Source organism: Lathyrus oleraceus, chromosome 1 (assembly GCF_024323335.1).
Source record: "Lathyrus oleraceus cultivar Zhongwan6 chromosome 1, CAAS_Psat_ZW6_1.0, whole genome shotgun sequence".
Taxonomy (NCBI): Eukaryota; Viridiplantae; Streptophyta; class Magnoliopsida; order Fabales; family Fabaceae; genus Lathyrus; species Lathyrus oleraceus.
The window spans coordinates 383,877,270-383,904,840 of record NC_066579.1 but is presented as its reverse complement, the minus strand read 5'-3'; the positions used below and the strand labels follow the sequence as shown (position 1 = coordinate 383,904,840).

General features: G+C 33.8%; 1 protein-coding gene and 1 pseudogene across 1 annotated transcript; one reads left to right on the top strand and one right to left on the bottom strand.

Moving 5' to 3' along the window:
* The first annotated feature begins 7,644 nt into the window (after positions 1-7,644).
* Positions 7,645-15,853, top strand: LOC127138515 (mitochondrial thiamine diphosphate carrier 2-like; annotated as a pseudogene).
* Positions 15,854-22,387: 6,534 nt separating this feature from the next.
* On the bottom strand, positions 22,388-24,557 carry LOC127138497 (uncharacterized). Its single transcript, XM_051064963.1, has 3 exons — positions 24,208-24,557; positions 23,883-24,007; positions 22,388-23,037 (listed from the first exon to the last, which is right to left on the bottom strand). The coding sequence occupies exons 1-3, from the start codon at positions 24,377-24,379 to the stop codon at positions 22,747-22,749; spliced, it is 588 nt and encodes a 195-aa protein (XP_050920920.1). The 5' UTR covers positions 24,380-24,557; the 3' UTR covers positions 22,388-22,746.
* Between the last annotated feature and the right edge of the window lie 3,014 nt (positions 24,558-27,571).

Genomic DNA, 27,571 nt, shown 5'->3' with positions numbered 1-27,571 from the left:
TGAAAATCATTTTGACTTGATTTTATATTTGTTAAGTCTGTGCTTATTTTCTCATACTCTGGGCTATATTAATTGGTACTTAATATTTTAATTATGGTAAAACAAAATCATGTCAAATTCTCCCTTAGTCAAAAATTTGTTGTTAATTTTTTTTATTATGACTGAAATGGTTGAAAACTGCTATAAGATCTCAATATCAGTGGTTAAATCATAGGTTGTTAATGGATAACAAGCATTATATTAGGAGACTATGTCTTCTTTATTATTCAAATAAAAGGAGTACAAGATTCAGAATTAGATTCTGAAGACAATAAATGCATCATTACAACTTTCGATCTTCAGACTTGGTCATCTTCCTCAGCACAAGCTCTGCAATAGTTAATCCAGTCCTGACACCATCTGAAATGTACTCAATTTCTTTAGCAAGCTTATTCCTTCTTTTAGGGTACCTCATTATTGTCTCTGAAGTTTCCCCTATCTTGGAGGCTTTAGTAGATGTGCTTGAACCCTCAACAACCTCTACAATTTTCCGAGCTTTTGCAGTTTTAACATATCTAATTTTATCTTCCCTCTATTTCTTCTTCATAAGATTTATAATCTCCTTAGCAAAGTTTTTCCTCAAATTCTTATCTTGCTTTGGCTTGCCCATACTGCTTGAAAAGAGAGAAGTTTGGAAGAAGAGGAATGTGATCTTGGTGATAATGCAAATCTGCTCTTTATAGACTGTCTAGGATAATCCATAGTAAGTTTCGATCTTTGTGCCTCAATAAACGCAGAAAATAGAAACTCGTCTTGGTCTTCAGACACGTCTCTCCAAGTTCTGATCCATACTTATTTATAATCAGTTGTCTGAACTGAGATTTGACCACCTTGAAAATTGGAGATGTTTTTATCAACATACTAGCCAATTTTATTTTAAATGATTATTTGACTAAAGGGAAGTAAAGGTCGATTTTAACTTATTTTTATTTAGAATTATTTTTTCCCATACATTATTTTTCTTTAAAATCCCTTATTTCCCTTATTTTATATCTTTTTGTTGATGACAAAAGGGGGAGAGATAAAGAGTATTTGAGTACTTGTATCCGATGATGACCCTGTGCTTAATTTCTAAAGATTATGATTAAAATAAATTTAATTAACATGGATATGACTTATGAGGCACTTACAAACCTTACCCTCTGGACCATCAGACTCATAGGGAGCTTTCAAACCTCAAACTCTAAAATTAACATGTTAATTAAAGGAATCCTATTTACTTGGATAAGATTTAGGGGGAGTTTACGAACCTCACCCTTTGGACTATCAGACTTAGAGGGGGGGGGGGGGGGCTTAAAAACCTATGATCCCAAAGTCAACACGTTAATTAAATCAACAACCATTGTTTTTAAATACTATTATTTGACATCATAAGAAGGGGGAAATTGTTGGAATAAAATTGGTTGATACCGTATCCCTTAGGTCTTGATGATAACAAAGTATTTAAATAACAATTGGGTATTCTAACATTTGCTCAAGTATGCGGGATTATATCATTAAAAATAGATGAAAAGATGCTTGAGGAATCTGAATCTAAAGATCAAACTCTAGTTCTGAAGACTACTTTTGAAGAATGTCAGCGTCTGGTGGCCCGGACTCTAAAGCTTCAGAAGCCAAGAAGAAGACTCTGATGTGATCAGCCTATGAAGAGTGAAGTCTGAAGGAAAACAACCTCTAAAGCAGAAGCTCTTCTACCAAGGCAACTCTGATAGATTCAAAACCTTTTTGATCATGTGAAAATTTAAGGAACAATATATTATTTTATGCCTGAGCCTCAACAGATCATTCCTCTTGTAAAAAGGTGTTTACTTGATGTGTCGAATAAAGTACAAAGCTTAATAAACCTTTTGGTGAAAGTCTTCAACATCTCTTTTCTTTCTTCTCTATGTAAGAGGCTGCAAACCTAAGCAGAAGACTACCACACTGCAATACACCACAAGACTCTAAAATTGAAATTCAAAGAGAAAACACTTTGTCAATATTGTAAGACTTAGAACATATTAAACATTATGAATATTTTAGGAGTTCTTAAGTCTTAGAGTTTTTCTAAGTTGTATTTTGTTTACATCTCTGATTGTGTATCAAGTGTAAGTTATTACCCAAATCTCTTAACAATTTACTATAAAGTCAAAAGTCTCTTACTTGTGTGCTTGAGCATTTGAAGTCTTTAGCTTGTGATCTAGAGCAGAGAAGTCTCAAACCTATGTATTTGAGCAAGGAAGTCTTGATCTTGTTTTCTTGAGCAAGGAAGTCTCAAACTCGAGTGTTTGAGCAAGGAAGTGTTACACTTATGTGTGTGAGCAAAGGAAGACTCTTGCTTAAGTGCTTGAGCATTTGTAATCAGTTTTAGTTATAGTGGAAATCCCTTGGAAGTACAAGGGGACTGAACTTCTCTCAAGTTGTGAGAGGAACCAGGATAAACTGCTTGTGTTATGTCCTTTTACTTTACTTGTTTCTGAACTATTATGTTGCTATCATTTGTTTACATCTGAGATAGATTCTGTTTCAGAATCTGATAAATATATATAGAGTTTAGACTCTAAGTGACTCTAATTCAGACTATGATTAAGTTTAATCAGAAGTTAAACAAGTCTTTCTAAGTCAGACTCTAAACTAAGTGTTCATAATCTATTTGAAAGTCATCAGAAGCAGAAGCTCTCAAGGCTTAAAAGAAGAAAAAGTCAACATAATTCAACCCCCTTCTTATGTTTTTCTCACCTTCAAACTTTACAATTGCCTTGTAGGATTTCAGAAAAATCGTTGAAGTAATACTTGCTAGTTGCTAGGGGGATGCTGGCAATCGAAATCAATTTGAAGGTTGTGCCACTTCGAAATATAAATTTCTTCAAATAATCACATAATTTCTATTGAAAATCATTATCATACACATTATCGATATAAATGACACAAGTCATATCTTCCTTGAGCAAATCTTTTCACTTTGTTGTATGATCGTGTCGTATTAATACTTGAATTCTATCATACTATTAAACAAAAATAGGTGTAATAACACAACATTCTCAAATCAATCATAAACCATCATTCTCAAGTTAAAGCAAAAATAGGTGTAAAAATACAACATTCTCAAATCAATGATGAATTATTATTCTCAAGTTAAAGCAAAAATTATAAATTAATTGCTACCTTTGCATCCATCACAACCATTTTAAGGTGTTCTATACCTTTCCTGTTAACCATACTTCATAGATTGAGAATACGAACAACAAGACGTCATGTCTCCTTGGGATCATTGATATCCTGGATGCAATCGAATTTTCGAGACATTTTACGAATAGAAACAACACAAGGTAAAGGAATCATGATGAGTTTTGTGAAGATAAATCAAAATAAGAAATGAATTAGCTGAGGAATAGCCAAAATACTGAATAAACTAATAGAAACTAAAAAGCAAAAGCAAAGATCGAAGAACATGATAACCAACAAATAGAAACTAAATGAAACATGCATAAAAACTATTTCAAAATAATGAATATAAACGAACTGAATCAGATGAAGAACGAAACAATAAACAAAACATACAACAAATGAATAAATAGAAAGTAAACAAAAATATTACCTTTTGATCTTCTGATCACCTTAAGAAAACTCACATTAAAATGAAGGAGGGAGAAAGGAAGAGGTTGAGTGTAGGAAATATAAAGGGTCACTTATGTGCATCGAAAATATAATGTAATTTGCTTTGGTAATAGATGAGTCAAAATCAAACTTTTGGTTACCTTATGCAACTGAACAGAAATAACCTTTAATGTTTCTTGATAAATGGAAAGCATGCATAAATTATAATAATGACTTGAATTAAGTGTTTAATATTTTGTTTTTCCGAAAATTAGTCAACATATTATGACGAAATGACAGTTTAGAAAGACATTATGAGGACACTATATATATATATATATATATATATATATATATATATATATATATATATATTATATATATATATATATATATATATATATATATATATATATATATATATATATATATATATCACCCCCTACAATGTAAGCGAGATTTGTTTTACATCTATTTAAAATGATTTTTTGTATTCCTCCTTGTAATGTGAAGATTTCATGTCTATGACCCTTAGGTGCACTATTTACTGACGTGATTTGTCTATGTGTCATTTAATTTAATTTTTTTTATAATTTTTTTAAAATTCATGTGAATTTTATTTAAAAAAACTTACCCTTTTTTTATTTTCAATTTTTTTTTATTACGAGAGATAAATGAAAATTCACTCACATTGTAGGGCCAATTTTTTTTTCTATTTTCATGATAAATAAGTTGTCAAAGTAATAGAAAACCACTGCATTTGTTCAAGCAATTTTTGTTTACAGGATATCAAACATTCTCTAATGTCTCCTAATTGACCTAATGGATTTCCTACAAATAGTGACACATGTTATCCAGAAGAATCACATGATGAAAATTTAGATCCTGAATCCCACACTATTTGTGTTATGTTGTTGTCACTTTCATCAGCAAAAAGATCAAGCCACTAGCTTGAATACAACCCACTTGTTAACCTGTGAACTAACCAACTTACTCTTTGCACCACTCCCAGATGTGAATCATCAAAAAGTTTGGCTTTCAATTTAACATGATAAACTTCTAATGCTCCAAAAGCTTTCTGGTTTGCTAGTGGAAAATTTATCATCATCGAAAACCACATTTCTACAAACAAATGGAAATACATTGTGAGGACACGATAAATTAACTTCAATGTTATCAAATAGTGCTATTTAATAGACTTTATTTTCCGAAATTCATGATTCACAACACTAGCTAACCAACTTCATCAGGATCAATTTTGGGTATGTGCAACTAAAACCAGACCCATTGCAGTGGGCCTCCCGAATATGGGGACCTTAATTTTTTTTTATTAATCATAAATTATTTATTTATTTTATATATATAGTTTGTGCGAAACAAAATTAATGTTCCTTAAGGGTTCCAACCATGAAAACCAATTTCTTAAACAAAATTTTACTCTAGTGATTGAACCTGCATGCTCTACATACATTGAAATTATAAGAACCATTGTGCCAAATACACACATGTTTTAAGAACCAGAACCATTGTTAATATAGTTAATTAAAACTTATTCGTCCATTCATGTTAAAATATAAAATTTTGAATTATCATTTAAACAATTATGATGAAAAATAATACATTGTTATATATTGTTTAATCATTGTTTTTTATGTATAGAAATACATATTGTTATATTTTATTTTTTTATAATATTTTAAAAAATTAGTAAGTTAAGTATTATTTTTATTTAAGTTATTATGATTAAATAGACAATAAATTAATAATTTAAATTATTCAATTTAAAATATTTTAAAAAAACTTATATTAAATTAGTTTAGCATATAGCGTGTTATTTATAATTTTTTAATTATATTAATTTTCTTCATGTTATTATATTAATTCTAATTAAAATATTAAAACTCTTAACACAATATATTAAAATTTTGAGAATGTCATAATTTTTAGAATATTTTTTAAATATAGAATTTTGAATGTTTATATTTGTTATCAATATGAATTGATGCATAGTTAGATTTGATTTAATGATGGTGAGAAGTGAGAACAGACAAAATAAAAGGTAGGAAAGATATTCTCACATTTTGCAATTTTAATTTTTTAATTGTTGTTTATTAATTAGAATACTTCATTATTAACTTGCATTGACCGTTCAATGAACTGCTTTCCTTTATCAAATGAACTTCTCATAAAAGATACAGAAATTGTGTTTAAATAAATAAAATTATACTTGAAATATTTATACATGATTTATCTTTTATTTAGTTTTTAATGTTATTTATAGTTTTAATAAAATACAAATTATTTGTTTATTTATTTATATTTTTTTATTAGGGTCCATTTCTAAAATTAGAAAGGATCTTTAAATAGTTTGAGACGATCCCGAACTTCATCCAAAATTGAACTAATGTCACATGTCCACTCCATATATCCTATAAATTTTCATTAGTTGGAATAGATGAGCAATGAGAAGCTTTTTTAGAAACATCATTTCATGGTCAATTAATTGCTAATTAAAAATATACAAAATAAACCAGATAAAAATCACTGTAGAATGTTATTCATCTGTCAATTAACTACTCAAGTACTCTGAGATCACAACAGGCTGAACTTCATAATAGAATGTAATTTACATGCACTATATTATATTTGTAAAAAAAAAATTATGCTTATCTGATACTTCTCAAATATCCACAACATTCAAACTAGTTCTGATAGAAATCTGGATCAACAAGCCACTCCAATACTAAATAGAATCGGAACAACAACAGTAAAAGTACAGATACATGCATGCAGAGATACTGCATAATTCTGACAAAACACTTCTTACAACCATTTTATCAAACACATGGCATGCATCCCCCATTCTCCTAAGTTTCTCATACATACCCATCAATTCATTCATCAAAATGATATCTCATTTCAACATTAGACAATTTTAACATTTCCATAAGGCAATGCATTCATTTACAGAATTCTTTCATAAGCGATTCAAACGAAGCAAAACTAATAGGAATCAAAAGAAGTCCAAAGAGTTTCAACTTGGAAGAAGGTTGATTTAGAGAAAGAATCGTCATCCAACCAAAAACAACACATAAATAACTAACAACCATCACTCTCAACAGTGCCCCAAACGGAGTTTACCATGAAGATTATTAGGGTTATATATATATATATATATATATATATATATATATATATATATATATATATATATATATATATATATATATATATATATATTATATATACACGAAAATGCTAACAAGTGTCCCATGTACACTCTTTAAAGACTTAAACAATTAAGTTTTTTTTCTTCTGAAATTGTGTCTAATCAATGCATTGAAAATTGAAATCACAAACTTTTTAAAAGAATATCTTTTAATTTAAAATTCTTAAAGAATATTTATGAGACACTCGTAAACTGATTTTTTTTAAAGATAATCACATTTTCCAAATTAAATATTTAAATAACCATTTTTTAAAAAAATATATAAAAATAATCACATTTTCAAACAGATGCGTCAGTTAATCTGACGCATGCATTTAACCCTAAGAGGAGGTGTCAACTCCTTTGACGCATGCTTCTAAAGCATTGCATGGAAACGTCAGGATTGCTGGCGCATGTGTCTATGCATTGGTGTATGCGCCAATGCATCTGACGCATACACCTTAAAATATTGTTGTTGCCATCTTGTGATTATTTAAAAAAAATCGTAAACCTGACACACACACACATATATATATATATATATATATATATATATATATATATATATATATATATATATATATATATATATATATATATATATATATATGGATGACATTTTAAAATAAAATGTATTTTGAATTTATTTTAAAATAAAATGTATTTTGAATTTATTTTAAAATAAATGATTATAAAAGTGATATGACATTCCTAAATTATTATACACTTTGTTTTAAATCTCAATTAATAGTAGTCAACTAAAAACATGCTTTTGGAGAGGCTTATCCAAATGATAGATTTTCCACGTCACTGAAAGGACATCATCAACGGAAACCAACACGAAACAGAGCAAAAGCATAACCTAGCTTTCTTTCACCCTTTCGATCACTCTCTCAGACAACAACTCTTATTTTCTTTTTTATATAAAAAAACAAAACCACGATTTTTCAACTTAATTAATATTATTAATTTTTTTCGTCTGTATTGGACTCTGCTATATTTCCTGCGCCTCATACGGAGGAGGAGAACTCGCATCGCCGCCATTAAACCGTCGCAATCAAATAAAGGCGCCAATTGTTTTAACGGTTTCCCTCTCTCCCCAATGTCTTCTCCCTTATCCATTGCCGGTTTCTCCATCTCAGTTTCTGGTACGTATTTCGTAGATAACCCTAATTTCGCTTAAGCATTGATGAATAATTCGTTTTGTGGTTTATGTTATTTGTGTGAATTGTGAATTGTGAATTGTTAATTGTTAATTGTGTTGTAGGTTGTAGTTAGAAAAGGAGGGTGTCAATGGCAATGAAGGAGGAGACGAGTCAGTGGAAGCAGGCCATGATTAATTCCACAGCTGGAGCCATTTCTGGTGCTATTTCACGGACAGTGACGTCGCCTCTTGATGTTATTAAAATTAGATTCCAGGTATGTTTTTACTTTCAGCTCATCACAGTTTCATATTTCTTCTCCATGTTTTTTCTTCTTAGGCTTGGTTTGGATAAAAAAATTAATTATGTCATGATAATAGCATAAGTTTTTATCATATTAGTTATTTCTATAACATAAAATAAGATCATATAAGTTATTTAATTAAGACTAGTTTTCATAAGCTATTTAGGAGATAGGATAGCTTATGGTAATATATAGAAAACAGATTATGGACTTATCAAAAGATGTTTCCATAAACTCTCTCAAACAGTTTAATAAGTGTTTATGGCAATAGGTAATCTCAAATAACTGAATCTAAACACACCCTTAATGAAACACGGTTTGGATTGGTGGTGAGTTTGGCAGAATCGTCACATTGTTCTCGGGCCATAGTGATGTTAGCAAAAACTACACTTTGAAAATTCAACAAAATGACAGTACTACCGTAATCTCGTCAAACTTGCTGTTAATCCATACATGCGCTTTGCCACTTACAACCACTTACGAGTTGTTTATTTAAGGGGAAAAATGGGTTTGTGTGGAATGGAAGACCTTAAAAAAGGTAAACAAGTAGATAGGCAATGGCAGGGAGGTTCAACATATGGTATGTATATGTATGTTTTTTCTCATCCCTTTCTTTTGATAGACATCTTAGTTTGGAAAGTAGTATTGTACTCATTTGAGTGTAAATGTTTGCTTCAAAATAATTTTTGATGTTTACTTAATGGATAACGTACACAAGAATTGACAACTTCTTGGTGCGGCAATATATCTTTTTCTTACTTCATGGATAACACACAAAAGAATCAACAACATCTCTGGTGCGGCAATATGTCTTTCTCTATGAATACTGGCATTTTATGGTTAGAAGAGCCAATTTTACCTGACATACTGAGGCCGGCTTACACTTTAACGCATATTGGTAAATTGAAGGAGTGTGGATATCGAGCACTAGCATGGCTGGAATATTAGATCTCGTAATTTACACAATCTGTTGTGAAAGAAATGGATAATGCTATGCTTTCTATGTCCAAAGTCTAGATGAGAGATTCTGACTTTCAAGTTAATTTTTTACATGTCTGATTGGGAATAGGATTATAGTAAAAAAAATCCTTTCATTTCCCTGTATTCTAAAATTATATTAAAAAGGGTCTATTGACTAATAAAAATTTGATAGTTGTTTGTCAGTGAATCAAAAGATTTTCAATTTGATTTACATATCAGATATTCCTGTGATTGACATTATTTTACTAAAAATCCATGGCCTCCGGATGATTGCATTGACATGGGGCTGCATGAAAAGATTTGTGTATGCATGTTAATGTCTTGAAGTTTTGCATGAGATTAAGGTTCTTAGATTCATAACTAGCTGGTCATTGTTGCTTGCTCTATTATCAATGTCAGTAGTATTATGATGTTATAAACTGTTATTCACATTCATTCACAGGTTCAACTAGAGCCCACTTCCTCTTGGACTTCACTACGCAGGGATGTTTCTAAGCCCTCAAAATATACTGGCATGTTTCAAGCAACCAAAGATATTTTTAGAGACGAAGGCATACGGGTAGGATAATTGAGCTTCTATAATTTTTGTTTAGTTTCTCCCAACTCTACTTCTCTCCTTCAGTAACCTTTCTCTGTTCCCATATCCATATACCTTGAAAAGGTTTTGGCTGATGGCAACATTGGCAGATGTAACAATGCTTGAATTGAGAAAAAGAGCTTGTGGATGATTTATATCGGCCTGTTTTCTGTGGAAAAATGTGATTACCCTTTTTATTTCACATATTATAGGGTTTTTGGAGGGGTAATGTGCCAGCTTTGCTCATGGTAATGCCATATACAGCTATACAGTTTACTGTTTTACATACATTGAAGACTTTTGCCTCTGGTTCATCCAAGACAGGTATTCTGTTTTGTATTCCAATTGTTATTCAGTAGTGTAACACGTTGAATTTGTGATTTTGTAGGTGTAACCAGAATACAATCCACCTTTTTTTATAATACACCTCTATTTACAATAGCATATATAATAAATACAAAAATATTTATTGATATGATTTTCTAATTCTAATCCTAATAATAAATATTAAGATTTGATTATTTAATTCTAACACTCCCCCTCAAACTAAAGCTTACTAAGCTCTAAGTTTGTTACAAACTATGAAGCACGAACTTCAACACGGATACCAGGACGCGACACGACATAGACACTCCGACACCGATAATCTCAAAAGCATAGGACACCGACACTGCTACATATATGATAGTATTTGATATTTCATTTTTCCATCTATTATTAAAAGGGTTAAAAATGTTATAATTAAAATTGATGTCTTTAATTTTTTAGTGATATTGCTTCAATACATGTTTAACTCTAAGAAGGGTGACATTTGTTCAAAATATGTATAAGTCTTAAATTGCCCGACCCTCGTATGATTGTCTTACATTGATTCAAAGAATATCGAAGCAGAGAAAAAAACCATTTTTTTAGGACACCTGTCTGACTTTACTAACACCGCAACACGCTTACTGCTATAAGTGTTCGTGCTTCTCAGATTACATCCACACATAGGTGCGACGATGTTTGGTTTTGATGTTGTCCTTTATTTGAAACAAGCACATAAGTGTGTGATTGGGCCTGTTACTCAACAATGATGATAGTTTGACACCGGAACTCCCAAAAAATAACTAACTTAAGTGGGACATGTCTTTATCTATGACTGGTGCGAATGACTCAACCTTGACTTTGGTGACCGACACTATTGACAATGATGAAACCAATTATCAACAAACAAACTTGAATAAAAAGACACGCACAGCCATTGATAATGATGAAACCAATTATCAACAAACAAACTTGAATGAAAAGACACGCACAACCATTGATAATGATGAAACCAATTATCAACAAATGAATAAAAAGACACGCACAACCAGACAAGAAAGTAATGTGCACTCGTCAAGAAATGTGCAGAACATTTGCATAGTGTCTATAATGCCTAAAAACTAACAAACAGTAAACAAGGTGTGAAACAGTTAGCAAGGTGTGAAACGCACCTCCAAAGAGAGACCCAAATGCCAAAACAGTGCTGATATTAAATTGAACCAAAAAACAACGGTAAAGAAGCAATGATCAGTCAATGGATAGATAAAATGCGTCAAAAACCAAGAAACAAGAAATATTTGAACAAGAACCAGTGAACTCGTGCCAAAAAATAAAAAAACTGACAACACTTCAGAAACCAGGACAGAAAATCGATGCAGATCGAAAAACCTCTTCGTATGGCCGCCATATGGTCGATCTGACTCTGGTGAATCTAATAGTGGGGTTGCTGTGACATGCAGGGGCGCGTACATTGGACAGTTAACATGACATCTACGTGTGAGACTATCACGACTATGGTTTTAAGACCAGATTGTGGTTTTGTTGGATACCCATTGTCCAAACTGAAATAAATCAGGAGTAACCTTGACGGTGGCTAAACTCAGACAGAGAGAACTATGATTTCAAACCTTGCTTGAAAAAGAGAAAACTATTATTATATTACCAACCATTTCGAGAATTCTACAGCTGAATAGTGCCGAGACGGTTCAAATGGGATCAGACCTAGCCCAGATACCAAGTTGAATTTGTGATTCTGTATGTCTAAATCAGGCTACAATCACATCTATTTATAACAGCATAAAGAATAAATACAATAAAATTTATTGATATTGGTTTTCTAATTATAATCCTACTAATGAATATTCAGATTTGATTCGAACATAACATATTAGTTTGATGAGCAAAGTAAAGACTAGGTGCCAGCTATGAAGCTCCGACATGCCATTCACATAGTGTGTCGCCGTGTCGGACACGTGTCAGACACCGACACGCGTATGACACGAATCAGACACGTTTTTGAAGTGTCCAACGAAAAAAAATTAATTGCTACGGACACGGATACGACACCTTATTTCAAATAAAGGATACGACCTAATTTCGAAAATTCCAGAAGTTTTTGTTAAAAAAAAAGTCCTACTAAAAAATTTTCAAAATTAAAAAAAAAGAGTAGGTTTTTTAGCTTTCATATTGCATTTCTTTACTATAAAAACAACACAATTAGGATTCCTTATTTTTTTATATGTCATTGCTTTTGTCTCCACAAAATTATTTTTATCTTTGCACACCATGCTTCGATTTTCACAAGATATCTATGAATATCAATTATCATGTTTGAAAGTGTTGAAAGAATTTTTTATTGTTTTATCTTAAATAAACATAAATTTTGCTTCTCAGTTTAAGTTCTTTACAAACTTTGTCCATAAATTGTATTATTATATTAATATATAAAATATATATAACCGTGTCCGTGTCCTATGATTTTTACATTAGCGGGGTCCTCGTGTCCCTGTCCGTGTCCGAGTCCGGATTTCATAGGGTGCCAGTCTACTCAGATTGGTGGTGAATTTGATTGGATATGTCGAAATGTTATCGCTTTAAATAATTAGGTCCAAAGCTCTTCATGGTCATTACAGTATATTGTTAAATTAGAATTTTATTTCAATGATATCTATTTTTGGTACAGTTTACAAATATATTGTTGTGCCAATGTACACTTTCGAGATATTAGTGATTAATTAACTACTACTGGGTTACCTGTTATAGATTTGTTTTGTTCATTGTTTTATTTCCTGTTGCTGCAGAGAATCACATTAATCTGAGCCCTTATCTATCCTATGTAAGTGGGGCATTAGCTGGATGTGCAGCTACTGTGGGGTCATATCCATTTGATCTTCTTCGAACTATATTAGCTTCTCAGGGTGAACCAAAGGTACGAGCACTAAATAATAGTCAAGGTTATTATGAGATGATTTTGAAATAAGTTACTATACCATATATTGGTATTTTAAAAATCAGAGAAGGAAAATGCCAGCAGCTATCATGATGAACCAACATTCTCAGTCCTACTTCTTTGCATTTCCATGCTTCAAGCCTAAAGGCTATTGTCATAGATGTAATATAAAACCATTCACGTGTATTCACATATCAACTTAAGCTTTTGGGATAATTGATTCATATCAGATCTTTTTGCCAATTTTAGGGAGGGTGAGGAGTGTTTGCCTTTGTTTCTTTCTTGTCAACTTAATGGTATTTCACATGGGATTTGTCAGATCTCATCTCATGTTTTATTTTAGTGGTAGAAAAGCCAAGTTAAACCTTATGTTTAGCGAATGCCTAGAAGGGCACCACAACATGGTTGTTTTAATGGCATTAAAGAAGAGTCTTGAATCTGTTTCCCTAGCTCTGATATTCATATTCAAATTGTTACATTAATATGACCCCACCCCCAGATTTGTATGATATTATAATCAGTAATTAGAAGGGTCTTAGTGCAACGGGAAGTTATTGCCATGCGACCAGGAGGTCATGGATTTGACTCATGGCATCAGTATCTCGCAATTGCAGTGTAGACTGCCTACAATAGACCCAAATGAATTTGAATCTTTCTTAAACCTCACAACCCTAGGAGCTTCATAGCACTAATTTACCATTATTATAATCAGTGATGAGCTAAGAAACATGGATACTGCATATTTTTAAAATTGCGGGAGACATGACTGTCACATATAACACATAGAATTAGTATCAACTATCAAATGCATATTTAACTATAATCTGAAATCCAAAGAAGAAAAAGAAAGAGTTATTATAGATATATTGAAATACTATTTATCTTATTATTGTGGTATTCTCATCTTATTTGGTATACAAGTCAAAAAGTAAAAATATGCAAAATACAAGTAGAAGTGTCCATAAAGTGTACGGCACGATTATGTCTTTGACAGTTATGACATGACACAACTACTATTTTCTTCATTAGTAATGCGCTTTGTTTGTGTTTCACCCTGAAAATAGTTGAGATTATACCTTATGGTGGTGGTTGTGTATATTATTTTGTTTACATGTTATGCTAATACTTCCCTAGCATAGGTTTATCCAAACATGAGGTCAGCATCCATTCATATTCTTCGGACTCGTGGGTTTCGAGGCTTGTATTCCGGTTTGTCACCGACACTAGTTGAGATTATACCTTATGCAGGCCTACAATTCGGCACTTATGATACATTCAAACGTTGGGCCATGGTAAAATTTCAGTCCTTATATTTGAGGTGTCATTTATATTTAGTTGACATAAATATACCCTGCATGTATTGGGTGTCATTTGGTTGTTGCGAAACGTTATGGTCTTTTTATATTTTGTAGTATTATTCTAGCCAACTTTTCCTTGTCTTGTACCATCATATTACAATCTTCATTGACGTGAAATGATTCTAGAAGAACTATAGTGTTACAAAATACGTCAATTGGTTATTTGCAGTCCCTTTTTCCAATGGTAAGTTATTGTTTGTTTACAAGGGTTACTTTGTTTCATATTGAATCTTACAGCAACCAAAGTCTTTTCATACTAGGTGGGATCGATTACATGGATCAAAGAATGGCGTAATATTGTGTCATTTCTGTTATGAAAGTTTCCAACTTATTTGGTCTTGCTCTTCCTCTAATGCAGTTGAATCTTGATTTCATTTTTTGAAATTGCACCACTATGCTGTTGAATTTTACCATCCATATTTTTCAGAACTATGTTCAGAACTTATTTTCACCATTGAGATTCCCTAAAGTTTTTTTTCCAATTAAAGAGGAATCTGTTCCCTTCTACTAGCTATTAATTTTGCATTAGCAAAACCTAGACAGTATTTTGTATTATTAAATCTGTGTCTGAAGCTCTAAGCTGTTAATCATGTTTACGCCTCAAACCTAGATTAGGACTTCCGGGTCTGCATTTCTGCATGATTAAAGTATAGCTGAAGAAAGGAAACATTAAACTTTCAACTCATATTTGGTTTATTCGTAAATTGCAACATCCATATAGATAGAGTTGGATTCTATCACAGGGCTGATGAATGCTCTAATTTTACTTCCTAGCTATCAATTGTCTGATACCTGTTCTTTTATATTGCGTATAGGTGTGGAATCATGCTCAATATTCAAATACTGCTGCAGAGGAGAGCCTCTCGAGCTTTCAGCTTTTCCTGTGTGGGCTAGCAGCAGGAACATGTGCCAAGCTTGTCTGTCATCCACTTGATGTAGTCAAGAAAAGATTTCAGGTATAATTTGAATGAAAAATATTTTCGTAAACTTGTGTTGGCCTTGTGTTGGTTAAATGATGTCAGAATTGCTCTGATGTCTTGGGATATGATAGATATGGATCTTTATACTTTGTGATGCAGATTGAAGGTCTACAAAGGCATCCAAGATATGGAGCTCGGCTTGAACATCGTGCATATAAAAATATGTTTGACGGCTTGAAACAGATATACGAATGGAGGGTTGGGCTGGTTTGTATAAGGGGATAGTTCCATCTACTGTTAAAGCTGCACCAGCCGGTGCTGTAACTTTTGTTGCTTATGAATTGACATCAGATTGGCTGGAGTCTATTTTTTTGACTTGATTTTTTTCTTATACTCCAAGAGAAGGGACAGGTTTTTATGATTGTTTCCTTATGTTTTCTCACTTAATCATCTCTTGATGGTTTAATTCAAATATACAGCATTATCTGATAAGATTCAATTTATTTTAATGTGGAAATCAGGTTATGATAAAAGTTAAAATGTTGCATAAGTGACACATCTTCCTTTTCCTAAATGGTGTGCCTCAGCTACTGAGATAGTTACTATTCTTGTTAAAGTGATTTCAAATTTCCAAAGCATCCCCTTCTTTGAGATTTAGCATACATTATAACAAAGTCTCAACGTCTAAAAACTGACATCCCATCACATAAGACATCACATATAAAAACTGACATCCAATCCCATAAGACATCACATAATAGCGAGGACCGGATCAATGGTCAGAAAACTAACATCCTATGTTAGCGGCATCCCATAATAGTGAGACCATACCATAGATAGATGGTGAAATGTTTTTTGATACACAAAATTCTTACTTTTGAGACAAGTATAGAGCATAATTGCATCCATGAGGAAATTATGCTAAGAACATAATAACCTAAAGCTTTTAGAGAGAAATTTCTTATTGCTTCTGTTTCAACGATACAAGACGTCCTCTTTTATAGTCAATGAGATAAACAAAAGACAGGAAAACCACTACTTATAAGGCACTATTGAAATGCTTTTTACAAATGATCGACCCCTTTATGATTGAGCAGATATACTATTGTAGTATTTTTTTCTTAAAAAGGTAAAACAACTATTCATAAAACAAAATTGTGACACCTAATCTAGATAGCAAGGTGACTCATACTGCCACATGTCACCAAACATTTTCCTTTGGGTTTCTTCCACGCATCCTTCCGATGACTCGACTTTTATTGAGGAATTTTGTTTCTGCTGAGGAGTTTGACCCGAGTTTTCTCCAATTTTTTTTATCCTAATCTTTTCTTGGTATAATTAAATATATTAGAGATTTCCTACAAGAAATTGAAGAAAATTGAAGAAAGTTTGGTATAATTTAAAGACCGATTTGACATAGGTGTCACAAGTGTGTTTTATGAATAGTTGTGTTTTGTCTTTTAGGCAAAAGTACTTCAATAATGTATTCCTTCGATAATAAAAGTGTCAGCCATTTATAAAAAACATTGCAATAATGTTTATGATGACATGTTTGTAAATAGTGTCTTTACTGTCTTTTGATGTCTCCTTAGCTATAAAAGGGGATGTCTTGTATCAGTTTAAGGCAGAAGCAATAAGAAATAAAACTTGTGTGCTTAATTATAAACATGCTCTAAAAATTTGTCTATAAAATTTCTGAGCATTGATCCTGGCTGCGGTCCTTGCTATTTGTAAGAGATTAATGGAATGCGTTGCCTTTTCATTAATCTGAATAGAGTATATATACAACAATGTGTAACGTATGTAATTATGATACAATCCTAATTATAGGAAATTATTTATGACTAATAATAATCAAATATTCTATTCTATCACACCCCCACAGTCGAAGCGGGAGGTTCACGGACGCTTAGACTGGTCCGAAAATCATCAAAGAGAATGCGAGGAAGTCCTTTGGTGAAGATGTCTGCAATCTGATGTCTGGATGGGACATGAAGGACGCGAGCCTGACCACGCACGACCTTTTCCCGAACAAAATGAATGTCCATCTCAATATGCTTAGTGCGCTGATGCTGCACAGGATTACCAGATAGATAGATGGCACTAACATTGTCACAATACACCAAAGTGGCCTGAGGAATAGGAAAATGGAGTTCTAGGAGAAGATTGCGAATCCAACACGATTCTGAGACAACATTGGCAACTCCCCTATATTCGGCTTCAGCACTAGAACGGGAGAGAGTAGGTTGTCTTTTTGAAGACCAAGAAATAAGGTTGTCCCCTAGAAAAACACAGTAACCAGATGTAGACCGTCTGGTGTCAGGACATCCACCCCAATCAGCGTCAGTGTAGGAGATCAGTTTTGTAATAGGAGATGGTGATAAATGTAATCCAAAATGTAAGGTGCCCTGAACATAGCGCAAAATGCGCTTAAGAGCAAGCATGTGTTCCGTGCGAGGGGCGTGCATATGAAGACAAACTTGCTGAACAGCATATGATATGTCAGGTCGAGTGAAGGTGAGATATTGTAGGACCCCTGCAAGACTCCGATACATGGAAGGATCCTCATAAGAAGTGCCGGAGGAGGTGCTGAGTTTCTGTTTGGTGTCAACAGGAGTGGCTGACGGTTTACAAGACGCCATGCCAGCACGTGCAATGATATCTGAAGCATAAGTGCTTTGACTGAGAAACATACCTCCAGGATAACGAGATACTGCAATACCCAAAAAGTAACTCAGAGGACCCAGATCCTTCATTGCAAACTCAGATGCTAAGAGTGACATGATTGATTTGCAGAGGACCTGAGTGGAGGTAATGAGGATGATGTCGTCTACATACAACAAAATGTAGGCGATGTCTGAACCTTGTCGATATATGAAGAGAGAGTGATCTGATGTGCTATGATGAAAACCAATAGTGGTGACGTAGTCAGCAAAGCGTTGGTACCATGCCCTGGGCGCTTGCTTAAGACCATACAATGACTTCTTCAACCGACATACATAATCTGGATGACGGAGGTCGCGAAAACCCAATGGCTGATACATGTAAACAGTCTCATGAAGATCACCATGTAAAAATGCATTCTGGACATCCAGTTGATGAATGGGTCATGATTTGGATAGAGCAATGCTGAGCACTGTTCGAATGGTAGCTGGTTTCACCACGGGGCTGAAAGTCTCATCACAATCCACACCTGCAATCTGTGACCTGCCATCACCTACAAGACGAGCCTTATAACGCTCAAAGGAGCCATCAGAATTCTTCTTATGTCTAAAAATCCACATACATCGAATAAGATTAGCATCACAAGGACGGGGAACTAAATCCCACGTCTTATTTCTAATAAGAGCATCAAATTCAGATTGCATTGCAGATTTCCAATTCGGGTCTGATAAGGCTAGTTTAGGATTTTTAGGTATGGGAGAGATGGTGTGGTCGGAGTGAGAGATTGATAAGTTAAATATTTTGCGGGGTTTAACAATGCCTTTCATGCTACGTGTGGTGATGGTTCGTGTAAGTGGAGGTGGATGTTGTTGAATTTGTGGTGATGTGGGAGAGTTTATTGGAGTCGGTGGGTTGGTCTGAGAGGTAGGAGATGATGATTGTTGGTTTATTGAGGGGAGTGGCTGGTCAATTTTGCTTGTGGGTGTTGATTGGTTATGTGCAATAGGTGGTGAAATTTGATTTTGCCACTGATGTATAAGGTAGGGGTGATGGTCATCATCTAGGAATTGATAAGAGTGAGATGAAGGGGAGTGTATCTTGGTGAAGGGAAATTGAGTTTCATCAAAGATAACATGCCTTGAAATTATTAATTTTCTATTAGACAAATCAAAACACTTGTAACCTCTATGATTCGGTGGATAACCCAAGAAGACACACGGAGTAGAGCGGGGTTGTAACTTATTGATGGTAGACGACGGGAATAATGGATAACATAGACAACCAAAGACTCGAAGGTGTGTGTATGTGGGATCACGACGATACAGAAGTTGTGTTGGTGACTGATTATGACGTGTTTTACAGGGAATAATATTTAACAAATAAGTTGCCATGAGGAGAGCATGATGCCAAAATGAGGGGGGGACATAAGAATGAGCTAGCATAGTGCGTATCATATTATTAATGGTTCTTATTTTACGTTCCGCTTTCCCATTTTGTGAGGATGTGTGTGGACAAGAGAAACGAAAAATTAGACCATGATCTGTGCAATACTTTTGAAAAGGCTCATTATTATATTCACCGCCATTGTCACATTGAAATGTTTTGACTTTTTTTGAAAATTGAGTTTGAATGAGTTGAGTAAGTGACTTGAACGTTTCAAACACATGGGATTTTCTGCTAATAGGAAAAGTCCACAAGAAGTTTGTAAAATCATCTAAGTATAATACATAATATTTATGACCAGCAGAGCTTAAAATTGGAGACGTCCATAAATCACTATGTAAAATATCAAAAGGCATCAAGGTCGTAGTTTGAGAATAAAAAAATGGCAATTTAACCTGTTTGCCTAAAACACAAGAGTCACAAACAACAGAAGAATTAAAAGGTTCACAACATATGAACTTATTTTTGCGAAGGGAATTTAAAACAGACACGCCAGGATGACCAAGACGACTATGCCAGAGACTGGAAGTGAGACCGGCAAAACTAGGAGAAGTGGTAACTGGATAAAGATCTCCACGACTGTCACATTTGAGAAGGGAGATCCCCGTCTGAAAGTCAGAGACAGTAAAACCAAAAGGGTCAAAGGAAACAGAAACATTGTTGTCAGTGGTGAGTCGTCTCACAGAAATTAAATTTTTAATAATTTTCGGGGCATGCAGGACATGTTTAAGGTGAAGTGGTTGGTGAGATGTGGTTATTTGTGTGTGTCCGGTGCCGTGAATTGGAATTTCATGGCCACTGCCAACAATAACTTTCTGATTTGAATTACTTATAGGAAAATAAGACGAGAGATTACCTTGTGATGCAGCTGTGTGAGATGTTGCGCCCGTATCCATGTACCACTGATTGTCAGGAGTGTGGAGTGACATTGTGTGCATTGCGGTCTCAATGTCTGTCGGTATCTGAGAGGAGGTAGAGGCTGCATACACTTGAGGACGTTGTCCTAGAATGCCTGGTTGCTTAGGAGGACCGGCAGGGCGTGCCCACTGAGAGGTGGGATATGGACACGGTGGCATAGCCCATGGTGGTGGAGTCCAACCCCATGGTTGCCAAGCTGGGTACTGTTGTTGCTGCTGCCAAGGAGGAGAGGACCATGATGGAGGAGTGTTGGGAGCTCCAGGCTGAGGACCACTGCGGTTATTGCGTCCCCCTCCGCGGCTCTGGTTGCCACGAGAACGAGAACGGTTGTTGGGGCGGCGGTTGCCACGCTGAGAGGTGTCTTCAATAGGTTTTGACTGAGTGGTGTGCATGGCAGCATGAGAGCCTGTGTTTGCCATCTTAGCCATACCGGCTTCTTCCAAAGTGAGCATTGAACGAGCCTGATAGAATGCAGGGAGAGGATTACTCTGGCGAATCAAGGTGGCAACACTACGGTAAGCTTCTGGGAGACCCGATATCAGCTGAAGGACAAGACGATGATTGTTGACAGGGGAGCAGACATTTCTCAATTGATCAGAAAGCATCTTAAGACGCTGACAGTAAGCAGAGACATTTGGAAAATCCTCCATACGAGTGTTAGAAAACTCTTGCTCAAGAGTGACAGCTCGAGCATTTTGGTTGTCCTGAAAGATATCTTCTAAGCGATTCCAAGCTTCTACTGCAGTCGAGTTGGGTTCCAGGATAGTGGTCAGCAAATCAGTAGAAATGGTGGAATAAATCCACTGGAGAACGGTGGCATCAAGAGTGGTCCATTGTTCATGCTCGGCATCGGTAGGGGCTGGAGGTGCTTTTTCCGTAGATGGAACAATGTGATGCAAGACTCGATGTGAGCGAGCATGAATTCGGAAAAGCTCGGCCCATGTTCCATACTGATCTTTTTCCATCTCAAGAATAATAGGAATGTGGTTCCTAATGTTGGAGACAGCAAGAGCGGGATGAAAATCATGTTTTGAAACACCGGTGGCAGCGACGGACTGCTCGGAAACATTGGCTACAGTGGGAGTTTTCTGAGTATTGTGGTCGCTATTGCTGTTTTCGGAATCAGACATGACTGCTTCTTGTTTCACAGTAACAATTCACGAGTAGAATACAACAACAGTGGACAACACGGACGCGCAGAGGAGAGAAATCACGGCGTTGTGGTGTGCTATCGTCGGAACAGAGATGTGAAACCCAAAAGAAAGGAGATCTGAATTGCGAACAGAGGCGAAGAACCAAAACAATCCGCGGATTCGGCGGTGGTTTTCGTGCACGGTGGTGCGACGGCGGCGGCGCGAACAGAAAAGAGGATGTGTTCGGCGGCGGCGGTATGTAGAGGACGAAGGTCCTGTGGCGGCGGCATCGGCGGTATGTAGAGGACGAAGGTCCGGTGGCGGCGGCGGCGGCTGCTTCACGAAGGAGAATGAGGAAGGCGGCGGCGGCTGCTTCACGAAGGAGAATGAGGAACGCTTCTGTTTTGTTTTTCTGATACCATGTAAGAGATTAATGGAATGCGTTGCCTTTTCATTAATCTGAATAGGGTATATATACAACAATGTGTAACGTATGTAATTATGATACAATCCTAATTATAGGAAATTATTTATGACTAATAATAATCAAATATTCTATTCTATCACTATTATGGGAAGTAAGTTTTAATCATTATGCCTATGATTAGTTGTTTGTTGTCTTGTTTTGACGATACAATCAAAGCTGAAGCTGATTTCATAGTGACACTTCCGACCAGACCAGTGTAACATGGTTAATATTCATCATTTCTAACTTCAGAAACAAATAGATTCTGATTTTGATATAGTGGCTTTCCCTGATGACGTTCAAGCTCAATATGTCGTGGATATATCATACAAGGAAAGAATATAAACATATACTATATTGTTGCAAATCAAAATCTCAATTTTGCTCTTCCTTAAATAGATATAAAAGAATTCAATAAAGTAGATTGCTGTGAATCACAGAAAAATGAAGACGATTTCAGCCATTTGGTTACAAACCCTTATTACAACTCCCTCTATAAAGTAAATTTCCATCACAAGAACAAATTTAATTGTTGATATTACAAAAATCTTGACAAAAATCAAGTACTCGGCCTGCACTAGCACTTCTTAATACAGCCATTACAGTTCAATAAAGATCTGAGACTAGAGTATGGCAATCACTTTTCTGTTGATGACGACTGAGTATACTTTTCATTGCACAAAACTTAGTGCACACTACAATTCTATTTAGAGTATCCTTTAATCAAATAGGAAGCAATATCAATGCAGTGGTAAAGCCATTTATCTTGGTGTTTTGTTCTTATCTTCGCTTCTTCCCTCTGGAGGATGAGACAGGAATTGCAAGATTTTCTGAATCTGAACAACCTCAACTCCGAATTTTTCTGCAATCTGGTGAACGTCCATAGGCCCATTGTGATCATCGGCTTTTCCTTCCTGCAAGAGGATGATATGGCGCAATTGTGCTACATTTAAAGTGCCTGCAGGAACCGGTCTTTCATCATATTGACCAGAATTTGGTTTTGTATTTCGCAATTTTGGCATGGGCCTATTACGCTTTTCAACCACAGATGCCTGTAACAATATCACCAAATAGTAAGACAAGTTTGTCTCAGTAAACTATGCACTAAAAATAAAAAGGAAGACATTTGAAACTGTTAGTCACTGGTAAGAGGTAACTGAGTAATTTTGAAGACAATTTTTCTTAATTAAAAGTTCTCAGGAAACTCTTGAAAGGGTCTATTTCTCTCTCTGTAAAATAAGCTTGATACAAACAAATGTCAAGTGAGCAGCAAAGTTAAGTCTAGTCTGTTATGTTACTACAGCATTGTCCAAGTACCATGAATAAACAATGACAGAAACCATAAACCCAACATTTACTATGATGAACAGTGGAGAGATTTCTCTATGTACTGGAATATACTAAACATAAATTATACAACAACAACGTATTTCAAGCAAGTATTAATTAATTCATAACATACAATCAGAGATAGGATTACTTGGGCAGATTTCTTTTCATCCGAATTATCTTTGAACTTAATACATGATAGAGAATTATGGCATCATCCAAACTATGTAACCAACCCCACAAGGTTTGGTGGTTTATTCTTCCTTCTATCGAATAGAAGGAGCCAATATACAGAAATGGGATTTCATCAGTATTAAATGTCTATTATACTATCTTCTCGGCTAGCCTACAAAGATCAACATTTAATACTATTCCATCACAAAAGGGTGAAGAGGAAATAAATTGCATGTATAAAAAAAACTATACAATGTATGGAAAAAAGACACTATAAAATGGCAGAGTTCAATGGTGTAAACATCAAAACTGGTAAGCATACATTACACACAACATCAAAGAATTTCTGCATCAATTTCAACTACACGAAAGGAGTAAGTTTCCACAAGCTCACCTCACCCATTTCAGGTTTCCCCCCAGGCTTTGATGTAATCCTACCAAGCATTTGACCAAGCATAGCATCAAATTTGGGATCTCTTTCTTCTAGGACGTTGTCCAGATTAGCTTTAGGACGATCATCTTAAGCCAACAGATGAAAACACTATCAACAACCATGAAATATGAAAGCAGTATCACAAAATTTTACCTCCCCGTTTTCTACTACCTATTTTCAGCAAAACCAAGCATATCCTAGGGCCAGTGGAACGAACAATTTTCTTTTGCAATGACATAACCCTAACCAACCAACCGAAAACCCAAAGAAAGAGAGAAACACTAACCGTCGTTCAAAGAGTCTAGTTTTGCGGCGTTGGAGCTCTCCACCGCCTTGTCAGCGGCAACCTTGGACGGAGGTCGGTGGTCGATGGTGATCTTAGGCTTTGACAATGATGACGTGTCGGTTTCAGATGCGGAACGGATTCTTCCAGATGCTCGACGAAATGCCTGACCCATTATTAAACTGAGGCTTGTTGGTGTGGTTGTTTTTCTTCGACGCGAACTTGGATAGATTAATTCATTGTTATTGTTACTGCAAACACCATTTTGAAAACAGGGGAAGTTTGTAGTAATAGAACTTTGCGGCTTCTTGTTGTTTGCAACCGAGAGTGACGTGGTCAGCCAAGAACCGAAGTTTCAAAAAACACCAAATTAACATTAATAAATAATAGGTTTAATTCTATTTTAAATTTAATCAGTTTTAATTTCTTTTTTTTATATATTTTTTATTTAAAATCTTTTATTTTTATTTTTAAATAATAAATTTTCTGTGAAATATAACAAATTATCATATATAAATTTATTGTGAAATTTTATAAATTAAAATATAAGTTATAAAATGAATATCTTATTGATTTTTTTTATAAAACTAATATAAAAAAATATCAAAATTATTTGAATTTAAAATAAGATGATTAATTTCGTAAACTAAATAAAATTAAAATATTAAAATTATAATTAGTCTAAATAATACATGTTGATTTAAAAATTTAATTGACGTATACTATAATGCAACATAGTGTCATCAATAAAAAAATCAATAATTTGTCATATCATCAAAGTTATTTTAAAATTTAGACGTGAATTGAAAGAATACACGTCAATGATTCATTGACGGCAAGTCCGACCCTGTGCAAGTGCTGCAGCACAGACCCCAAATTTTAAAAAATCCTAAATTTTGAATTTTTAATTTTTTTTATAAATATTAATAAAAATAAATAAAATATTATTAAAAAAATTTAATAATTAAAAAAGTATTATGATAAAAATTCAATACATACAAAAATCTTATCAAAATTCAAAATAATTATAATTAAATTTATTTTTAATTAATACATAATTATATTTTCGATATATTTTTTGAATTATTATAATTATATATATATTTTTTAAATTTGGGCCTATCTTTGAAATTAGAACGGGATCTCCGAAATGATCGGGCCGATCCTGATTGACGGTATACAATTATTTTACATTGATAATTAATATTATATTTTCTCTTGATCTAATTTTTATTATTAAGTAGATTTAAGTACATTTTAGTTCTTTTATTTTTTTATAAATAAATCAAATCTTTTCATTTTATAAATTTTTAGTTTCTTTTGCATTTTCTTAAGTTTAATTCTTGTTCTATTTTAAGGTCGAATTTGAAGGCGTGATAGATAAATTTAACATCATATGGTATATTTTAGATAGTTTTTGACATATTTAATTTGTTTGTTTATACACAAATTTAAAGAAGAAGAAAATTGATTTTTAAAATGAAAATATAAAGTTTGGGATGACATAATTGTTCAGTTATGGTTAAATTCAACATCGCTTATAAATGAATATAATGTTGGATTTATAAGAGAAATGATATATGTGTCTAAATTTCTTAGAATTTTAAATGAATATGTGGTGTTTATACGTCTTATGGTTATGGAGTTATGAGTCTGATGTTACTCCTACCTCTTTCAAACTTTCCAACAAGTGGTATGAAAGACCTGATTCGACTTGATAAAATAGTGAGAGTTAAATCTGATTGGATCCTGTTATAGGAGATGAGAACTCTCACTCATGGAAGAGATTGTTGAGTTTAAGTGTGAGTCTAACACTTATGAGAAAGATTATTGAGTTCAAGTGTAACTGATTAGATTCACATCATCGATGAATTAATAAAATGTTGTTTTTGTAAGATATGTAATTAATATATCTAATATTTTAAAGTTTTTGTTGGAGATGTGTCGTCCCCCTCTTTTGTGGTCATGTAACATTGGATTCACATATGAATGTGTATAATGTTCGTTTTACAAGAGATGTGACTCATATATCTAATATCTCGAGGTTTGGGGTGGACATGTGACGTCCATCTCTCTTGCGGTCGTGGAGCACTATACTCACAATTTCTCCTAATTTTATTAGACTCCTCAATAAATGGCATCAGAGTCATAGTTCGACTTGACAGAAAAATGAGAGTTGAATTATGTGTTGGATCCTATTATAGGAGATAAAAACTCATGCTTATATGTGAGATTGTTGAATTCAAGTGTGAACGATTAAGTTACATATCGTCTAAGAATGAGTAAATGTTGGATCTACTAAGGAAGTGACTCATATATCCAATATCATAAGATTTTAAGTAGAGATGGGACGTTAGTCTCATTTGCAGTCCAAAAACATTAAACATGTTACTCTATACTTTCTAGATCTCCTCTCCAATTTTTTTTATCTATGTTCTTAAAAATAAAAAATAAAAAAATTTATACTTAAGCCTTTTAAGTATCTTTGGCTTTTTTCTTACTTATATTAAAAGTTGTTAGTGATTATAATATGTCTATTTATCTTTCAAAAATATATTTTCTATATCGATTCGTGTAACTTTAGCTTTTTATAGTTCAAGGTGGAGAAATAATAGAGTTAAATTTGACAATAAGAAATATTGAAAAACTTGTCCTTTTAAATTATGCTTTGATATAATGATGGTGGAGATTTTTGTGTGGTTTGAAATCAAATAAATAAATCTCTCTCTCTCTCTCTCTCTCTATATATATATATATATATATATATATATATATATATATATATATATATATATATATATATATATATATATATATATATATATATATAATTTTAAATATAAGAGAAGAAAAATGAGCGAATGTAAAACAATTGATTTAGAAAATGCATGATCATTTCATTGATATTTTTATTAGGAACCAAAATTGCCAGCATTGAGGATATCTTCTTGTCTAAACTACCGGCTTTAGGAGACGCTCCCTGAAGTCTTCGAACTCATTCAGGAGAGAAATTGACGTGCACCACTAGGTTTCCTTCTGGAAAGGATATGTACTTCATGTATATCAATTGTTGAACTTTAGCTTTAAAAGCGTTTTAGTCTTCAGTAAATGCCTTATTGATTCAACATGGTATCCACATTGCACATCAGGATCATACCCAGGTGGGTATGGTTGTGGCAACGGCTTGAGAGATTTGGGCTCTACCAGCGAGTTTTAGATCAGATATAACAAAAGTTGACTGTATGACATATGAATTGGGTCTAGAGGAGAATTCCTTATTTCCAGGTTGTTTCGAGACCTAAGTTGATTCTGATATCCTCGACCATGAGCTCGTTGATTTGAATGAGGAACGGTCCATGGTTTCTGG

What these genes read in the sequence shown, in the direction of transcription:
- LOC127138497 (XM_051064963.1), bottom strand. Translation starts at nt 24,379, where the DNA reads ATGGGTCAGGCATTTCGTCGAGCATCTGGAAGAATCCGTTCCGCATCT. An exon ending in ACTAGACTCTTTGAACGACG is followed by an intron (nt 24,008 to 24,207) that starts GTTAGTGTTTCT and finishes TGTTGGCTTAAG; the next exon opens with ATGATCGTCCTAAAGCTAAT. An exon ending in GGAAACCTGAAATGGGTGAG is followed by an intron (nt 23,038 to 23,882) that starts GTGAGCTTGTGG and finishes ATATTGTTACAG; the next exon opens with GCATCTGTGGTTGAAAAGCG.